Here is a 19,733-nt window from a genome sequence, read left to right on the forward strand (position 1 = left end):
CTTCTGACACCTCTTATTTATATAGTGATCATAATATTAACTATGGCACAATCCCATAAAAACCATATCCCCTATTCAACTGAAATTTGCTTCAGTGAGTTACAATGTAATATTTTTAATGAGTTACAACGAAGATAATTCATTTAGCTATCCTAAACTATCCTAAAAATGGCCCCTAAAAAGCAACAAGACAAAAAAATACTATAAGTACTTAAATATACATATATATGCCATAATTTTCTTCTAGATACATCTGAATAAATATTTTGAAGAACACTAAAGGCACACGTTGCTTTTGCCAAAATAGGTTAATTTGCAGGCTAACCTCCACAGGTGGGCTCATATAGATCTGGCTCCTATTATTATAGTTAAAGATAATGATTTCTAAGAAAGGAAGTGAGTTTGTGATCCAAGATTACCTGATATTTAGCTTGACTCCTTCTGCATATAATCTTATGAGGTCTTGGGTTTTTCTCATTATACAAAGGTAAAACTGATGCTTCTTCCCCTATGACAACACAGGATTGTTACAAAGTTATGAAAAATTTTAAGTGAAATTCATTATGTATAAAGTCTCTGGGAAAAAGTCATCCTAGCACATATGTCAAAAACACCTATGGGTGTCCATAATATCAGTATATCTGTTTTCAGATTCAGACTATTAAAAAGTGTCCAATTTTCATTTATTCCAAATGATACAAGTACACCTTTTTAAATATTTATTGTATTACTCTGTTATGGTCTAAATGTCTGTGTATCAGCTCCTCAAATTCATATGCTGAAACCTAATCACCAACCCAGGTATAATGGTGCACATTTGAAATCCTAGCACTCTGGGAGCCTGAGGTAGGAGGATCCCAATTTGAGACCAGTAAGGGCAACTTAGCAATTTAGTGAGACCCTGTCTCAAAACAAAAACTAGAAATGGGCTGGGGATGTACCAGTGCAAAGGTGCTGGATTCATCACCCAACACAAGGGAGGGAGGGGCAAAGGAGAAAGGATGAAAGGATGAAAGGATGGAAGGATGGAAGGAAGGAAGGAACCTAATCACTAATGTGATGGTGTTAGGAGGTGGGGCCTTCAGGTCACCAAGATCAAGTCCTGGTGTTGGAAATTAGTGCCCTTATAAAAGAGCCCACACAGCTGCACTGCCATGTGAGGACACAGCAAGAAGCACCATGGATGAACCAGAAAGTGGGCCCTTACCAGACTACGGATCTTCTGGCTCCTTGATCTCGGGCTCACCAGAATCCAGAACTGTGAGAAATAAATTTTTATTGCTTATAATCTACCCAGTCTATGGTGTTGTGTTACAGCAGCCCAAGTGGACCCAGATAGAATCTTTTTTTTCTTGAATACTGGACTGCATAACCAGATGAAAGGGCTCAAATTAATTAATATCACATTAGAAGATTCTTACCATTTTTCAAATTGATCCTATACTGAGAATTTGGTACCATTTTTCTTTTCTTTTGAAGGTAGTTTGTATTTAGTTGAAAAATAATAATGAAAACTAAATAATAAAATGGGGGCAAATGTTAATTATTTAACAGAAAACAAATGATAAAAACATGCTAGCCATCACTATCACAAACACTAGTTTATTAAAAGAAAAACTTTGAGGTAAATCTGCTTGATTCTCTCCTTGGCTATTTCTCCAAAATGATAATGAATATGATGGTCTGGAGCCAGACCACCTGGTTTTGAATTCTCACTCACCCACTTACATACTAACTAAATGTGTTTGAGACGTTACTGAACTCTGCACCTCACTTTCCTCATCTGTAAAATGGGAAAAGAACAGAAGTTACCCAAAGGGTAAAGGAGGAGATAGTCCAGAGTGTTGCTTGACCCTTGACACTAAGTAGTGTCCTCTTCTGAGAGTTTAACAGCTGTAGTGCTGGGTGGCGCCACAGAAATCATAAACGTGCATGCTGCCTCCTCCTATGGTCTCCACTAGTACCCAATCTAAAGATACTCGCCCAGTTACTTGCTTCCTCCCCCTGTTTATTTTCCTCCTAGCACTTACAGTAATTGGTGATTATACTGCAATTATTACAGCTTACTTGTTTCCTGTGTTTGCCATTTAATGGTACAGGGCAGAACGGTGTAGTTCACACATCCCCACTGCCTAGCCAAGTGTAAGCAAGTTAACAGATGCCTCAAGGCTGCCTCAAGAAATACATGTTAAAAGAATAAGTGAAAGGATAAATATTTATACTCTTTAGCCTCTTCAACATTTAGAGATACAAGGAAAAAAATCTTAGTTTCTCTAAAACTCATTATCCATCCATCAAAAGAAGAGTTTTACCTAAACTACTTTTAGAGTTACTTATGTACTTGGTCTACTAGATGTCTTGGAACCAGTGTATTTTGGAATTTTACTATCAGCTGTGCAAACCTTGTCATAAATTTTACTTGTCGTAAATTGATCTTTATCAAAAGTCAAGGTAAAAAGTTTGAGATGTGCATATGCTTGAATACAATAGAACCAAACCTAAGTCTATAATCTAGTTCAGCAGTACCTGTAGACTTAGGTACATGCAGGTCTAGGGCTACACTGGCATGGTAGTAATTAATGGAACTGACCTCCAGAGCTTTAATTTCTATTTATAATCTTTCCAAAAACTAGTTTGCGCAAGAACATATTTGTGTGGAATAATATTTGTTTTCTGATCCCTCTTCTGCTTTTAAGCACCTTTCTCCTACTTTACAAGAGAAAGACATTTCTTACCCAAAAGGAATCTTACACATGTATTTCTTGGGTGTTCAAAGACTTTTAAGGTGCCAGATGGGCAAATAAATATATTGGTAGTAGTGGTGCCTTTATTCAATACATTATAAACTCCTCACTGAGAGGTTCAAGTACTACTCTACCTTATTATTTGTTTCTGTTAAGGGTAAAGACCAATGTGAAATGTGTGGGCTGTCTTCTGAGATGCTCTAAATTCAAGAATATTCAAGAATAGTGTTAATTTTAATGAAGTGATCTTGACTCAACTCTTCCCCAACCACTGCCAAAGAATGCACTGCTCTGAGAGAAAGTCCTATGAGAACAAGTCAAAGAGGTCACCTGTAAGAAACCATTTGTGATGATTAATTTTACCCAGATGAAAAATTTATGGCAAGGTTTTGTGACTTATCTGTTAAGTCATTTATTTATCTATCTATATACCTATCACCTACCTACCTACCTGCTCACCTTAAAACGTATATATGAAATGGTGCAAAACACCAAATTGCTACCTTCTATAAATTTTCACTATAATTAGGAATAAGAAAAACTTGATGAATATTATTATGGACCCACTCCTAAATCCATGGCTCAATTACATACAACCAATGATTTAAAGGAGACAAAGGAAAGTTCTATGACTATGTTAACATAATAGTCTAGCATGGTCTTGAATAAAAGGAGCTGATATTATGATATAAGAATCAAAACAGAAAAAATTAAAAAACTATTATTTAAAGATGACATGATTGTATGTATAGAAAATATAAAGAAGATAAACTATCAAAATTACTAAGATAAACTTAGAATTAATCAGTTATTTTAGCTTTCTGTACTAAATGTCTCTCATCCTAACTTCTACATTAAAGCCCTAACCCCTAATATAATAGTATTTGGAGGGAACACTCGGGAGGTAATTTGGTAATGAGGGTGGGACACTCATAATAGGGTTGGCATCTTCAGAAGAAGAAGAAGAAGAGATCGTTCCCTCTCCCCAGCTCTCTGCACATGCACACACCAAGGAAAGCTATCTACGTACACACCAAGAAGGCAGAAATCTGCAAGCCACAAGACAGTTCTCACTAGACTCGCCTGATCTCAGACTCCCTGGCCTCAAGAACTTTGAGAACATGAATTTCTGTTGTCTAAGCCATCCAGTACATGGTTATTTTGTTATGGAGGCCAGAGTAGATGATGACATATAGCAATGCTGCTTACATAGACTAGCATTTAAAAATCAATTAAAAATCTGTATCATATAAAAATAAAAATCAATTATTTAGGAATTATATAGCTCTTGGACTAAAATAACAAAACAGGCATAGTGGTGCATGCCTATAATCCCAGCTTCTTGGAAGGCTGAGGCAGGAGGATCACACATTCAAAACCAGCATGAGCAACTTAGTGAGACCCTGTCTCAAAATTATATATATATATACAAAAGGAGTAGGGATGTAACTATGTGTGAAAGTCCTGAGTACAATCTCCAGCAGCACAAAATCAAAATAAAATAAAGCAAAAACAAAAAACAGTAAGAAATATTAAAGATGACCTTAAAAATGAAAAGAATAGGCCCTCTTCGTGGACTGGAAGACTCAAATATTTTGATAGTGTAAATTCACTGCTTACTGATCTAGGTTACAGATTCAATGTAAATTTGGCAAAAAAACCCAAACCAAAACAAAACAGAAAGCGTTGGGTTTTTTGGTAGAAGTTGAAAACTTAGAAGTTAAATTGGCTAAAAAAAAGCCAAGACAATTCTGAAGAAATTACAAAGCTCTAGAACTTATACTACTGGGCATTGAGATTTATTATGAAGCCACATAATTAAGATAGTGTGATACAGGTATAAGGATAAATAGGACAGTGTAGCAGAACAGAAAGTTCAGAAAAGGCTTATTCTACGATCTCAGATCTGAAGGCAGTCTTCTGGCAGAATTCCCTCTACTTGGGAAATCTAAGTCTTTTTTCTGAAGGCATTCAACTGATTAGATGAAGTCCATCCACATTCTGCAAGACAATCTGCTTTACCAGAGTCTACTGATTTAAGTGTTAATCACATCCTTAAAATATCTTCACAGCAATATCTAGACCAGTGTGACTGTTAAGGTGGACAGTCAACTAACTTGATGGGCTTGGGAGCTGCCCAGAGGATTAGTAAAAAAACACTTCTCAGTATGTCTAGGTGGGTTATGAAGGCAGGATCTTAGGGGTCTATAACTGGTCACTTGCCCCTTCCTCTCTGGTACTGTTCCCCTGCTCTGCTTTCCAGCAGCCATGAACTAAGCATCTCTGTTTGGCCACACCCTTCTGCTATGATGTTTCTGCCTTGGAGTGAGCTAAACACAGACTGACTCTCCTGAAACCTTGAGTCTAATTAAACCTCCTCTCCTTTAAAGTGTGGATGCTGATGATTGCATCTCAGCAACAGGAAAGCTAACTAACACAATCAATTTTTGACCAAAAACTAGGTAGCATGGCCTAGCCAAGTTGACACATAAAATTAACCATCACATTTGGCCTAGAATTTCTGAGATAAAACAAAAATTAAAAGTATGAATTAGTTTTAAAAAATTGATGAGTTGGATTTTATTAAAATACAAAAGACTGCCTTTAGAAGAAACAATAAAATGAAAAGTGGCACAGACTAGAATTTGTATCTGGAGCACATAAAAATTTCTTACAACTAAGGGCTTTTAAAAAATATTAAAATATTGGGTAAACAATTTAAATACATAATTCACATATGGATGGTAAATAAGGACAAGAAAAAACTGTTGAAGTCATTAGTCATTGGAGAGGTGCAAATGAAAAGTAGATAAGATACCACTATGCACCTCAGAGAAATGACTAAAACCAAAAACCAAACAAGACCAGGCAATACCAAGTATGTGTAGTCTCATGTTTTCCTAATGAGAATGCAAAACAATACAGCCTATTCAGAAAACCATCTCCAAGCAAACATATTTGAGTGTTCTTCTCACATTTACACACAAAATTACAAGTATATGAGGTAACAACATACATCCATTGTTTAGTTCAAATTAGCCATCCAAGAATTTACACTTCAAAACATCTATGCTGTATATGATAAAAACACATTATTTCATTTATTAATTAAAATACACAAGTAGAAAATGGTGTGCTAGTCTCTTATAAATTTAAAACATATCAACCAGATGACGAGAAGTCCCAACACCCATATAAAGGCCTGAACACAAGTGTTTACAGCAGCATTATTCATATTTGTCCCAAATGGAAAACAACCCAAATGTCCATCAGCTGGTGAATGGATAAATGGTAGTACTTCCATCCGTAGAACAGAATGCTACTCAGTAATTAAAAGCAATTGGTCACTGATAACACATGAATGAATCTCAAATATGATAGCAGGGGTTGTAGCACAAAGATGCTGCGCCTACCTGGCAAGTGCAAGATCCTGAGTTCGACTGCCAGTACCAAAAAAAAGAATTTCAAATATATGATAGCAACTCTAATTATGTACTATGACATTATGGAAAGGGCAGCGATGTAAGGACAAAACTCAGATCTGCGGTGCCAGAAGCTGGGGAGGAGGGAAACTGAAAGGGACAGAAATATTCTACATGTCAATTGTGACCCTACAGGGTCACACAACTGTACCATTTGTTACACAACTGTACCATTTGTCAAAACCTACACAACTACACACTTACTTATAGAGAATTCCACCATATGTAAATTATACCTCCATAAACATAATTTTAAAATATTGGCAGTAAATGCTAAAAAGATGAAAAAAATGACATCAGAATAAAAGTTTGTGTGGAAGAATAATAACAGAAATGTGAATTGAAAAAGAGCGTCAAACTTCATATTGTTAAAAATAACTTGTTCACATAACTTTCACACATTTCCAAAGATAAATGATGAGTATCAAATCACTATGGTGTTTAGAGTCCAGTAGATACACATAAAAAGATTTATATTTCACTTTTAAATGTCAATATTTATAATATGCGGGAAAGTTAAATGCTTTGACATCATTTAAACTTACTTTCAAAAGTTTTCAGATATCAGTATGAAGTTTTAACTTCAATCTGAAAACACATATGGAAGTGCATGGTTGTTAAACATCCTTCCCAGGAAATACAAAGACCACTGCTCCAGCCCACAGCTTCCCAGGGCACCTATACCCCTGCTGTGGAAGATATCCAGCCCCATGATCTCTTAGGTAGGTCGGCAAACAGTTTGCCTTCAGCCAAAAGCAATTTGTCTGTTGACCTAAATGTATTTTACAAATACTCTGTCTATGAGTGCCTAAGGTAAAAAAGATTGTGAAGCCTGCATCCTACAGAAATTCTTGCACACATTCACAGAACGAAAGGTTCAAGACAGCTTACTCTAGCATTCATGAAAATGGTGGATCGCTGAAAACAACTGAAATGTCCTTCCACAGGAAATTAAAAAATGCAATGTAGAATTACTTCCAGTGAAATTTTACACATCAATGAAAATGAGTGAAGTACAAAGGCTACATGTATCATTATAGATGATTCTCAAAAACTTAAAAATGTTGAGCAAAAAAAGGCATAGTGTGGTTATGTACAAAACACTACCATGTATATCAAATCTGAAAATATACCAGAAAGGTAACATATTGTTTAGGAATAATTATCAATGCAGAAATATTAAAACATGTATAAGATCAATAAATTTATATTTATATATTTTATAATATGGACTGATGAGATGGACTCACAGATGAAAAACTTAACTATTTTTAACTTTATGTGTGATATTTTATTTCTTTAAAAATCTGAAGCAAATAGGCAAATGTTAAGACCAGATAAAATTAGATGGCTAAAATGCAAGTAATAAATTGTATTATGCTCTACACTTCTGTGTTTAAAATATTTTCTATTGATGCAAAAAGACCATGATATGTATTTTATCTTGAAATTTGACAGATGTCCTGGTTTATTGTACTTTTGATGGCTTATAACAAATATACAATTTTAGATGGAGCCCAAAGAATCAGAAAACTTAAGCCTAAAAATTAAATATTCTCATTGTTAACTTTTTAATTAGCTGAGCACTGAAACCTAAATATAAAATCAGTCTGAACCCTCTTCAAGTCCTAAGTGACCCAAGGAAATTCTCATAGATTTAAATTAATAAAAATCAAATATCATTTCTAGCATAGCCTGTTTTTCTGCAGTCTTTAATAAATTAATTCATTGATTGAGTCAACAAAAACTAAATGAACATGTGCTTTGTGCTACCCTGAACATCCAGAGGTAATCAAGGCAGAACAGACAACATCGCTATTCTCATAAAGCTTTAGGGTGGACAATAAGCAGAGAAAAATGATCCTTTCCAGTATTTGGTAAGTGCTACAAATGAATAAAACTAGGCATCAGAGATTTGAGTGGGAGGGAGATGGGGAGAAGTCAGCAGGGAAGGCCTCTCAGACAATATGCAGGGAATTTCAAATGCAAAGAACTGAAGGAGAGGGTGGCAAGTGTTTCAAATAAACAGATGTACATGACCACGTGAGCACAATGAATTAGATATAAGTTCTCTAAGCCTGTAGAGATGAATGGACATTTATCATCATACAGTAGTTTGAAGTTTGGGGATTCTTTTTAAAAAGTCAAAACTGGAAATAACTTTCTTCCCTATCAATGAACATTTAAATAAGTGTCATATCTCAGTCATATAGCATGATTTCTTCTGTGGTATTTAAGTAAAAACAGTATTAAGGTATGGAAATAAAATAGCACTGAAAAAATAACAAGGAATTCTTAGTGTATTTACTGAAAGATACCAGTAAAAGTCACTTTTTTTTTTTGAGAAGGACAAAAAGAGAATTTATTAACACAAAATAGTTCAATAGTAGAACTATGAACATTTGTATCCAGAAATTGTAGCAATATCCATGTTTCTAACTCAGTAGGAGACCCACTGCACCCAGCCTCCGAGTTTCTATCAAAAAGCCAAGAAGTAATTTTTTTTACCTCTCTCACTCGTAGGGCAGTGACAAAACAGAATCAGATGAGAGTGACACAGTGTCGAGACTGATCACTGCAGGGCTGTAGAAAGGTACAGTCACAGCTGGGCATGGTGGTGCATGTCTGTAATCCCAGCACTGGGGAGGCTGAGGCAGGAAGATTACCTTGAATTTGGAGTCATCCTGGGGTACACAGTGAATTCAAGTTCAGCCTGAACTACATAGTGAGATCCTGTCTCAAAAAAGAAAGAAATAAGAAAGAAAAAAAGGAAGAAAGAAAGAAAGAAAGAAAGAAGGAAAGAAAGAAAGAAAGTCCCTGTCAAAGGGAACAGATAAATTAATATTAGGCATTTGATGTTAACTGGAAACAAATATAAGCCAACTAGATGGAGGTTCTGCGTTTGAAACTCAGACTGTGGAGGAGACTCTGCATGAAGGTGGGACACATCCAAGAAGCTGTCGTTACCCTACACCCAGCTCCCAAAAGCAGGACTGCGGGGTCTGTAAAATCCTAAGGCGACTTGAGAATCCATCAACAGCAGGCTTGTCAACTGGCAGTCCACAGGGCAGACACATGGAGCACTCTGGTGCCATCTCAGGAGAATGAACAGATGCCGCTAAACCAGGTGCCAAAGTGCACGCTTGAGATTCTGGCGCTGTGGGAGGCTGAGGCAGGAGGATCAGCAAATACAAGCCCTGCTTGGGCAACTTAGCAACTTAGCCAGATCCTCTCTCAAAATAATAATAATAATCTTTTTAAAGGATGAGGATGAAGTTCAGTGTGAAAGCCTTGGGTCTAATCCCCGGTACCACAAAAAGGAAAGAAAGAAAGAGGGGTACTAATGGAGATGCGACAGCCGGGCTCTGTTCCAGACCACAATCCCTCAAGGAAGGAAGGGCGGGACACACACTGCCTAGGGTTCGGATCTAGAATGTTCCCCAGAAGTCTCCAGTGCTCAGCGGCAGGGCTTGGGGAGGTGGCTGGATTATGTGGCGCTGTGCTCATTAGTGGACTGGCCCATGGACAAGCTGGCAGTTGAAGGCTGGAGGTGGGCCTGGCCTGGCTAACGGGAAGAGGTGAGTCCCCAGGGGCAGCCCCGGGAGGGTGCCTCTCCCTTCCTGGCTCCTCCTGCACCTGCTGCTTCCTCCATGCCTGGAGAGGGCAGCTTTCCCGCCCTTCCTGTGATGTTTCTCCCACGGGCAGAAACTCCTGAAGTGAGAACAAACGACACCTCTCTGAGGGACATGAAAGTGACGACACACTCCTCAAGCCTCAAAGTGTAGCAGTCCTGAAAACCGTCAGGCTGCCTCGATAATGGGAAACAGGAGGGCGTCACTCTCAATCGAACCAGAGAAAAGGGGCATTGGAAAAACACCCCAGCTCCCTTGAGAACATGCAGCGCAGAAGAAAGCTAAACTAGACTAGGGCAGAGTCAGTACGTCATCTGATGCCTGGAACCAGGAGTGTTTCAGACTTCAGAGGCGTGTCTGAGGGGGTGGAACATCTGCATAGCTTTATCAGTTAAGCATCTTTAATTCAAAAATCTGAACTCTGAAGTCCCAAATAGGTACTCAAAAAAGTTTCAGATTTTGTAACTAATTAGACTCAAGTACAAACAGACACTATTTAAATTGACTTACAGACATGAGGAAAGGCCTGAGAGTGAATGCAGAATAAAAGGCAGAGATGAGCCTGGTATGGTGGTGCACACCTGTAATCTCAGCTGCACAGGAGGATGAGGCAGGAGGATCACAGGTGTGAGCCCAGCCTGGACAGCTGAGGGACCTAGCATAAGCCTGTCTCAGAAACAGGGGTGAGGGGCTGGGGATGTAGCTCCGCACACAAAGGAATAATAATCATTATTGTTACTTTTTTTTTTTTGGTACCAAGGATCAAACTCAGGACCTTGCGCTTAAGAGGCAGGTGGCAGCACTACTCTTACTTTTTTAAAGGGCTAGGGATGTGGTTCAGTAGAACAATCCTGGGTTCCTTCCGCAGTAATTCCAGTCATAAGCCAAGCTGTTCATATGTCAGGCCGGTGGTAACTCGAGGGTCCACCAGAGTGCAGGATTTGTTTTCTAGTCAACAGATGCCTTCAGTGGTAATTTAACTAGGTTGTGCTCTCACAAGGCTGAAGAATGAAGCTGTGGCTCAAAAGGTAAAAGTCACTCTTGTCCTAACATATGTACCAGCCATTTAGAAAAGACAACAGACTGTAAATATATTCTTGGGAACAGGTGTTATGGAATAAAGAAAGCAAACAGGCAAAACTAAAAAAGCAGGTGACTATGAACAGTAAAATAATATTACGGAAAGACATTAAACATCTGTGTCATATTTCAGCACATGTGTTAACACTCAAACTTTTCTTGATGGTATAATGTATGATATTTTCTTGGAAATGGATATAGTAGACAGTAGATCATTTCAATCACACACACAAAAAATCACCTAAAGTACACTTGTAGTGAGGCAAGCTCCTAGTTATCAGATCTATCCCAGATGGCCAGATAGGAGCATTTAAGACTATATTCTCTGAAGTCATTGTCTAGTATATTGAGGTAGACAATATGGCTGGTACGATGATGAGAATGACAAGAAAGGAAATTAAACAGAAAATTCTATGGCTATGATCTGAATTTTTGTGTCCCTCCAAAATTCATCTGTTGAAACCTAATCACCAATGTGATGGGTATAGGGCCTTTGTGAGGTAATTAGTGCCGCTGTAAGGGACTGGAGAAGCCAGTTTTCCTCTTCCACCATGTAAAGACACCGCTAGAAGGCACCATCTGTGAACCAGAAAGTAGGCTTTCACCAGACTCTGGATCTGGAATGTTAGCCTTTCCAGTCTCCAGAATGCAAGAAACAAATTTCTGTTGTGTGTTTATAAGCTACCTAGGTTATGGTATTTTTTGATACAGCAGCCCAAATGGACAAAAGCAGCTGCTTGCCTTTATTAACCATGGTGCCATGATACATTCTCTTTTTGCAGTCATCACTACATTTCAGAAGATAGCAAAAGAAAGTATAGAAAGACCAGTGTAAATGAATTAGTGGTCAAGGACCTGATAATTCTGCTGCAAAAAGATGAAAAAAAATTCAACAGGCTGGGGGTGCAGCTCAGTGGTAAGGTCTTTGCCTCCTGTGCACAGGCCCTGGGTTCACTCCCTAGAACTGGGGGAAAGAATAAGATTCTCTAATCCAGAAACACAAAGGCTAAGAAAAGCCTATAGGATCAAGAAGGGTTTGCATAGGATAATTAGAATGATTTTCCAAATCTAAAAATTAAGAACCATAACAATGAAGATCAAAAGAGACTACATAAGAGGATGCCTTTGATTCAGTTTTATAAAAATGTATAAAGCATCTTATACATGTCGTACGATAACATGAGAATGTTTATTTTTAAAAACAAATCAAGCATTTGATAAAATCATGGATTTTTTTAAGCCTGGCTGAGTTTGAATCCTATTGTACTATTTATTAGTTGTGCAACCTTGGCTAACTTTCATAAACTCTCTGGGCCTCCATTTCTCATCTGTGAAATGGTTGTCATGAAGATGAAATGAGTAAAAGGTTTTGAGCAGTGCTTGCCAATAGTAAACACTTTCAGAACTTCAGCCATCACTCCATGTATAGAGGAACTGACATCGCAGGCCTTATTGTGACCATGTTCACAACGCTGGCCTTTAATTGATATCTGGGAACGTACTTTCCAAAGGAAGGTCCACCGCCATTAACTGATAAGAGTAGATCACTGTGGCTCCAACTGTTTGTACACTGATATGGTTTATGCTGTGCACCTGCTTTCCTTCTGAGAGTCTGGAATTTTGGTAGATGCCAGACAGAATGCCTATGTGATCAGCTCACAATATAACCCCCCCCACACTGAGTCTCTACTGAACTGCTCCGGCTGGCAACGTTTCATGCACGTTGTCACAACTCGTGGCTGAAGGAATTAAGTGTTCTGTGTGAGTCCAGCAGTAGAGGATTCTTGGAAGCTTGCACCTAGTTTCCCCTGGACTTCATCCCACGGCCTTTCCCTCTGCTGATCATGCTTCATATCCTTCCACTGTCATAAACCACTGTGATGAGTATGGTTACATGCTGAGCCCTAGGAGTTCTCCTAGTAATCACCAAATATAGAGGTGGTTTTGGGGACCCGTCAACACACTGGGACACAAACAATCAATGGTTTTACACTAGATATAAATATAGTAACAACACATTTTAACAAATCTTGAAGCCAGGTTAAACAAAAGTGATTTTTAGATATATTGTCTCAAAAACAGAAAACATTCCATGTTTTTGCTCACAAGTAAGGGATACAGTAGTAAGGTTGAGACTCTATGACAGTCATTAAATTATATCATTATTTTTGGATACTATGTTTTCATGTCATGTGAAAATAAATACTTAGCTTATACCTTCTACATGATATTCAATACCAGAACAATAAGTGATTACAAATATTTGTCATTCACATCCTTCACATAGCAATAGAAAGCACTATACAAGTAGAAGCCAGAATTACTTAACTTTAGAAAAGCATCACTAATTTTATGCATTTTCTACATCTCTTACAAGTAAGCAGTTAAGTCTTTTCTAATAATAAATCTAATAGTCTACTCAATGAATCAATACTTGGAAAATAGAATTCTAAAAGAAATATTTAAAAGAAACAAGTATTTAATAATTCATGTCGGTCTGCTTCTGGATAGCCAGTCAGATCAATTGTCTCATTGAACAAACTAAAAATGCTGGATCAGACTCTCAATTTGCTCCATACAAAGCCACCTGAAAAGCACCAAATTGTTAAAAAGAGACTGGGGAAAAGCCAGGACAAATTCTTGTGGCAGATGGAATCCAAGAGATCAGCAGAAAGTCACCACCCAAAAGCCACCTTTTCCCTGGAGACCTTGGCCTGTATCATGCACTCCAACTTTGGTTTTGTAGCTTCCTGGGGGAAGAAGGCCAAAAGTTGAGATATGGGGCTTGTTCAATATGGATCATCTCACAGGTAACTTCTCCACATCAAGCTGAAACCCAAAGGGTTCCATGAAAGTTTCCCTGTGGCCAAGCAAAGCAGTAAAGAGAAAAAATGAGAAGGAAGGAAAGGAAGGAAGGAAGGAAGGAAGGAAGGGAGGGAGGGGAGGGGGGGGAGGGGAAGGAAGGATGGACTGACAGCCCATGCTTGAGGGGTTATGACTGGTGGATGACCTTCATGTAGACTAGCACCTGGATTTAAGCATAACAGAGTACTGAAATTTCCACCTGTGAATTTGTCTGTTTTAACACAGCCCTGTTCTCACAGTGTTCCCAGGAGTCTGACCCAAACAAATAAGCCACTCTAAGGAGGGGGTCCTTCATTCTGGGCCTATGGAAGTCTCCACCAATTATTTTTCAAAGTCAGTGAGCCCCAGAAAGTAAAATGCAAATAAGTTTACAAGAAAGAAAGTCACCATGAACAAGAACCAGCAGAAGTAGACTTCGATTACCATTTCTATATTCAAAAATAAATAAATTACTTGAAGTGTCTGTAGAAATAGGAAACACAAAATGTGACACGGGGAATTTTAATAAATGTACATTTATAAACTTTTTTTTTTTTTTGGTACCAGGGATCAAACTGAGGACCTTGTGCTTGTGAGGCAGGCGGCGGAACCACTGAGCTAAATCCCCAGCCCCATTTATAAACTTTTAATAACCTTGTATTTTTAGTTCATTTGTAATATGCAAGATTTTGTGATATGATGGCAGAAGATAGTTTTTTAAGAAATAGAAAACAATGCATTTTCAAAAGCAAAAGGTTTCTGATTATGTGTCTATAATCCAAAAGTTACAAAATTTTCAAGGTAATATTTTACATAAAAATAGTACAATCTTTTACCAAATAGTAAAGGACAAAATTCTTCCTAACTCACAGTACGAGTTCAATATAACCTTGATACAAAAAAAAAAAAAGAGGAAAGAACAAGAAAGGAAATTACAGCTCCATTTTGAACACACACACACACACACACACACACACACACACACGCACAAATATCCTAAGCAAAATATTAGCAAACTGAATCCTGGGTATAAAAAAAAGATAATAGTTAAGACACAATTGATTTTATACAAAAAAATAAGAGGTGAATTGATTTTAAAACTATATAGTGTTAGTATATATCATATATACAGTAGAGACTATATGTACATTTTGTTATACAGTACATATACACAATACATACATATCTATTTATTTACACATGTGTATGTGTGTATACATTAGAGTCAATAGGAAATGCAACAGGCAAAGTCATGAACAGATATTTCACAGAACAGACCAGCAATCATGAACAGATATAACAGATAACTGTATTTATGAGGGAAAAAAAAATCAAACCCAGAGACTGAATATCATCTGATTAGAAAACATTAACAAGTCTGATGATATCAAGAGTTGGATAGGATGCAGGTCAACAAAATCTTTCATACACTGAGATCAGAGTATATGGGAATGCCATGGGAAGGTAAGCTGATACCAATGACTGGAAATATCATTTGGCATTATAATATTATCAAAGTAAACATTTACATGCCTCACAACATAGCAATTCCACTCCTAAGTATATATCCAAGAGAAACACTTGCATATGGCTACCAGAAGTTACAATGTGAGAATTTTTATACACTATTACTAGTCACACCAAAACCCAACAAAACTGAAGGGAAATCAAAGAGAATAAGGTGTGGTAAATTCATATAATGGGAAGCTACATACATTTAAAACGAATAAATTATACATAAAACAATGATAACTACTAGGAACATTGTCGAGTGAGAAAAAGGAATTCACAAAAGAGTACATACAACTTGACACTTTCTTTTACAAAGTTCAAAAACAAGGAAGATTGTTAGGAAAATATATAGGTGTATATGCATGTGTATTTCCATACACACATAAATATATGTGTGTGTTTATATTTTTAAAGCAGAGGAATAAAAAATACTTAACTCAGGATTGGATAGAAAGGCAGGAAGATGGGCTGAGGGAGCACATGGGTATCTATGTAAGTTAATGGCAATATTTTAGTTCTTGGGTTGAATGTACTAATTTTATTGTTAAACACACTAAAATAAATAAAACAAAGACAGTCTTGCATGGAAAATTACATCTAAAAATGAACTACACACATTTACAAATTTACATCTAGTTACAATCTGATTCAAAGTATTGCACCATAGTTTTAATTTATGCAAACTGTTAATAGGCCATTTTGGAATAATTTACCATAACGTTTAACTTATTTATACAACCTGTTGGAAAGACTAGCAGGTAAATACAGTTGAAAAGAAGGAAGGAAAACAGTATACAATATTTCCATAAAGCTAATTTTAAAAAGTATGATAAACAGTTCCCTCAGTATTAAGAAACAGAAAAGTTTCCATAAACAAAAAGCTAAAGGCACCAAAACCTCTCAGTCAAGGAAATCTAGCTATAGAAAAACATAACAACGTTATACAAACAGAAAATAAAGCTGCAATTCTATAATCCATGCAGTGGGAAACACACAGAGCCAGGGACTGAGAAACCTGGGTCCTAATCCTTTTCTGTTCCTGCGGTGTATGACCTCAGGTGGTTCACTCAATGTCGCATGCGTAAAATAAGACTGTATCATGTGTTCTTTAAGGCTTTGTGTTGATGAAAGTCTGGTACTATAAAAAAATATTCTTATAAAAAATTAGCAAAATCATGAAACAATACCCTTCCGTAAGTATCAAGATCTGCAGCTTAGTATGGAGGTGTCTTTGAATGGGGACCATGTCCATAGGCTCTGAAAAGAGAATGAAGAGCATGCCATATGGTATGTCTTACTCCATTTTACGTTGCTATAACAAAGTATCTAAGGCTGAGTAATTAAAAAGTACAGAAGTGGCCAGGGATTTAGCTCAGTGGTTTCACTCCCTGCTGCGCAAGTGCAAGGACACGAGTTCAATCCCCGGTACCAAAAAAAAAGTACAGAGGTTTATACGGTCCATGATTCTGGTGGCTGGAGGGTCCAAACAGCATGGCACTGGCATCCTGCTGGGGGCCCCTTGCCTGTGGAGAAGCAGAAAGGGAAGCAGCTGCACATAGAAGAGGCCAAGCATGTGGGTACCTTTGCTTTATAACAATCTGTCGCCCCAAGAACTAATTCATGATGGGCATGGTGCTACATGCCTGTAATCTCAGCATTCTAGGAGGCTGAGGCAGGAAGATTCCAAGTTTGAGAGCAGCCTAGGTAACCTAGTGACTTAGTCAAACTCTCTCTCAAAATAAAAAATACAAAGAGAACTGGGTTCAAAGGCACAATCAATCCTCAGTAACCTCAAAAACAAACAAACAAAAGACCCCACCTAATTTAGTTCCCTGAGACTCTGCAAGAAAAGCATTAATCCATTACTGAAGGTGGAGCCTTCATGGCCAATTACCCTACACTAAGCCCCACCTCTTAAAGGTTTGACCCCCTCAACACCACTGCATCAGGGCCCAAGCTTTCAGTCCATGGAGTCTCTGGGGAATAAGCCATATCCAAACCACAGCACATCGCCACTTTGTGATGAGCTGAAATGGAAAAGTCGTGTTCTACACAGAGGCTTCCAGTGGTAGACACACGTGCTTTACAGTACAGCAGAGGTGTTTTGCGGGGTGTCGCCTTTTCTCGCAAGAATAGTAAGTGTCTGAGCCCAGAGGAGAATTGGGGCCCAATTGGCCTCCTCTGTGAGCACAAAGGAGAAAGGCTGCACTTGGGGGTGACTGCATATTGCAGGGTCTAGGGAAAAGTTAAGACACCTGAGATTAACTTGTTTACCTGAGCACGTACTAATGGATATTGCAAAGCAAATGAATCTTGTGTTGCTTTGATTGCTTATGCCCCTGTTTGGGTGAATAAAGGTGAGATAAACCAGAGGCTGGAGGGCTCCTTTGCCTGCTAGAGGTGGAGCCTCTTAGCTGCCCTCATGTTGACTCCAAGTCTCTTTGTCATTCATCCTCATTTGCCTCCAGGGTGAGGGAGAACAAAGTAGGAGTCTAGGGCCGGAATAGGGCTGACTGGGCATAATGCTAAAGAGACATTAATGCTAACTTTTGCTAGTAATCAGGAAAATTAAAATTACAATAAGGTCCGGCCAGGGATTTAGCTCAGTGGTTCCGGTGCCTGCCTCACAAACGCAAGGTCCTGAGTTCGATTCTCGGCACAAAAAAAAATTACAATAAGGTCATTTCACACTGGTCAAACTGGCATGAAGCATTCAGTAACAAGAGTTGGTGAGGAAGTGGACAGAAAGGAGCCTCAGTGTGGTGACAGTAAAGTACAGGGACACAACTGTTTGGAAGCATATGAAGTGGCCACGGTGTTCATGCTGTGACCCTGCCACTCCCTTCCACGTTTGTGCCCCACAGAGTGGACAAGGGGACACTTACCGAGAAAGTCATTGCAGTATCACCTGCAATAATGGTAAATGAGCCCACCAATAGGAAAACACGTATAAATTGTTACACTTACACAATGAAAACAAACGTTCTGGAGAAAACTTCTCTTTCCTGCTCTTATATTTCCACATGGGGGGGACCTCTTTCGTAGTAACATTCCCAACCTCTCTCTGCCTGCTCACTCATCTACCCAGGGAAGAGACTTTTCTAATTGGTGCTCCCACCTCTTTTTCTCTATAAGTGCCAGCAGACAGGGCAGCATGAATATACTTGTTCTGCTCCACAGTGTCAGGGGGCCAGGCCCTCAGGGCAGTGGGCTCCTGGGTAAACTACATAGCCTGTTACTGGAAAGGCAAACCTGCTGCATTGAAGTTGCATTTCAGCAAACCCAACCCTCTGATAGGGCTGTCTTTTTGATAAAATTAATACTTCTCTTACACTTGGAGCCTATTTTTGTCATGATGACAAAAGAAGGTACTAGTTATTGTGCCCCCTCGCGCAACACAATACTATAAATCAAGGAGAGTAAATGAAATGTGCATATATCAATGCAGATAACTCCTAGAAATATAATAAAAGGCAAAGCAATTTACATTTATGTAACTATTAAAAATAAGTAAAACAATACCATATATTATTTAAGATACACAAATCTGTGTCATAAAATGTAAAGAAACAATGATTTTTAAAAATTCAGGATAGTGATTATCTCTGGGGCAGAAGCAGGGAAACACAATCAGGCAGGGCTACCCAGGGGGCTTCAATCATGGTTAGAATGGAATGTGTCGTTTCTAAGCCTGAGAGGAACATGTATGGATAGTTTTGCACTTCAAATATTTCCTGTATGCATACATACACGCGTGCCACATATGCATTTACGAGAAAATAAGACGCAGAGTTGAAAAGGCTATGAGAGCTGCCTAAAATGCTCTGCCCCATCACATTTGGGTTTCGTCAGCTCTTTTCCAGAACACTCTGGAACCCAGCCAGTGGGAAGAGGGAACAGGCCATGCCAAGAAACAGATACTAAATGTGGTAGTGCTTTCTACATTTTATTCTAAATGAGAGGAAAATCTATGACACCACAGAATCAGGAAGAGTTGGAATAAAGCAAAATAAGTATCCAAGGAATGGAATTATTATTGGCAAATCAAGGAAAGGGTTCTAGAACTTAGTTTTGCCATAATGAGACCTAAATTATTGCTTTTTTTCTTTTTTTAATAAGAAAGTGTTTTTATTAATTATCTCTGAAGGAAGATTCAATAACTGCTCTTGGTAATGCATTTCAATGACTTATAAATCACCTGAAAGTTTAATTCACTGGAAATTTTAAGTCAGTATATTATGACTACGTATGGTCTGAAGACACATAGAAAGGAAAGAGTCTATATTATTTCCTGATTCCCTAGTCTAAATCAGACACCCTGAATTATAATCATCACACTGCAGTCTACAGATCTGTTGCTTCATTTAAAAGAATATCTTTTCAGAGTTTACTGTGCTGCTATGCCAGTGGTAGCCTCATGTATTTCATGTTTAACTGCG

General features: G+C 38.1%; 1 protein-coding gene across 13 annotated transcripts in view; it reads right to left on the reverse strand.

Moving 5' to 3' along the window:
- The window catches only part of Efcab11 (EF-hand calcium binding domain 11), a 187,172-nt gene that overhangs the window by 96,597 nt on the left and 70,842 nt on the right, over positions 1 to 19,733 (reverse strand). For 3 of the 13 annotated variants that reach the window (XR_015445098.1, XR_002389645.2, XR_002389646.2), the window contains exon 6: positions 420 to 508. The exons of 6 other annotated variants lie outside the window; for them this stretch is intronic. Coding sequence is in view for 3 of the 7 variants with exons in the window: in XM_021245261.2 (XP_021100920.1) it covers positions 16,676 to 16,817 (142 nt within the window). In the remaining 4 variants the exon portion in view is untranslated. 4 more of the 13 variants (XM_021245261.2, XM_021245258.2, XM_021245235.2 and 1 more) reach the window with 2 other exon arrangements.

This window comes from Heterocephalus glaber, unplaced genomic scaffold (genome assembly GCF_053883595.1).
Source record: "Heterocephalus glaber isolate CG9 unplaced genomic scaffold, H.glaber_assembly_v1.0 deba00001608, whole genome shotgun sequence".
NCBI lineage: Eukaryota > Metazoa > Chordata > Mammalia > Rodentia > Bathyergidae > Heterocephalus > Heterocephalus glaber.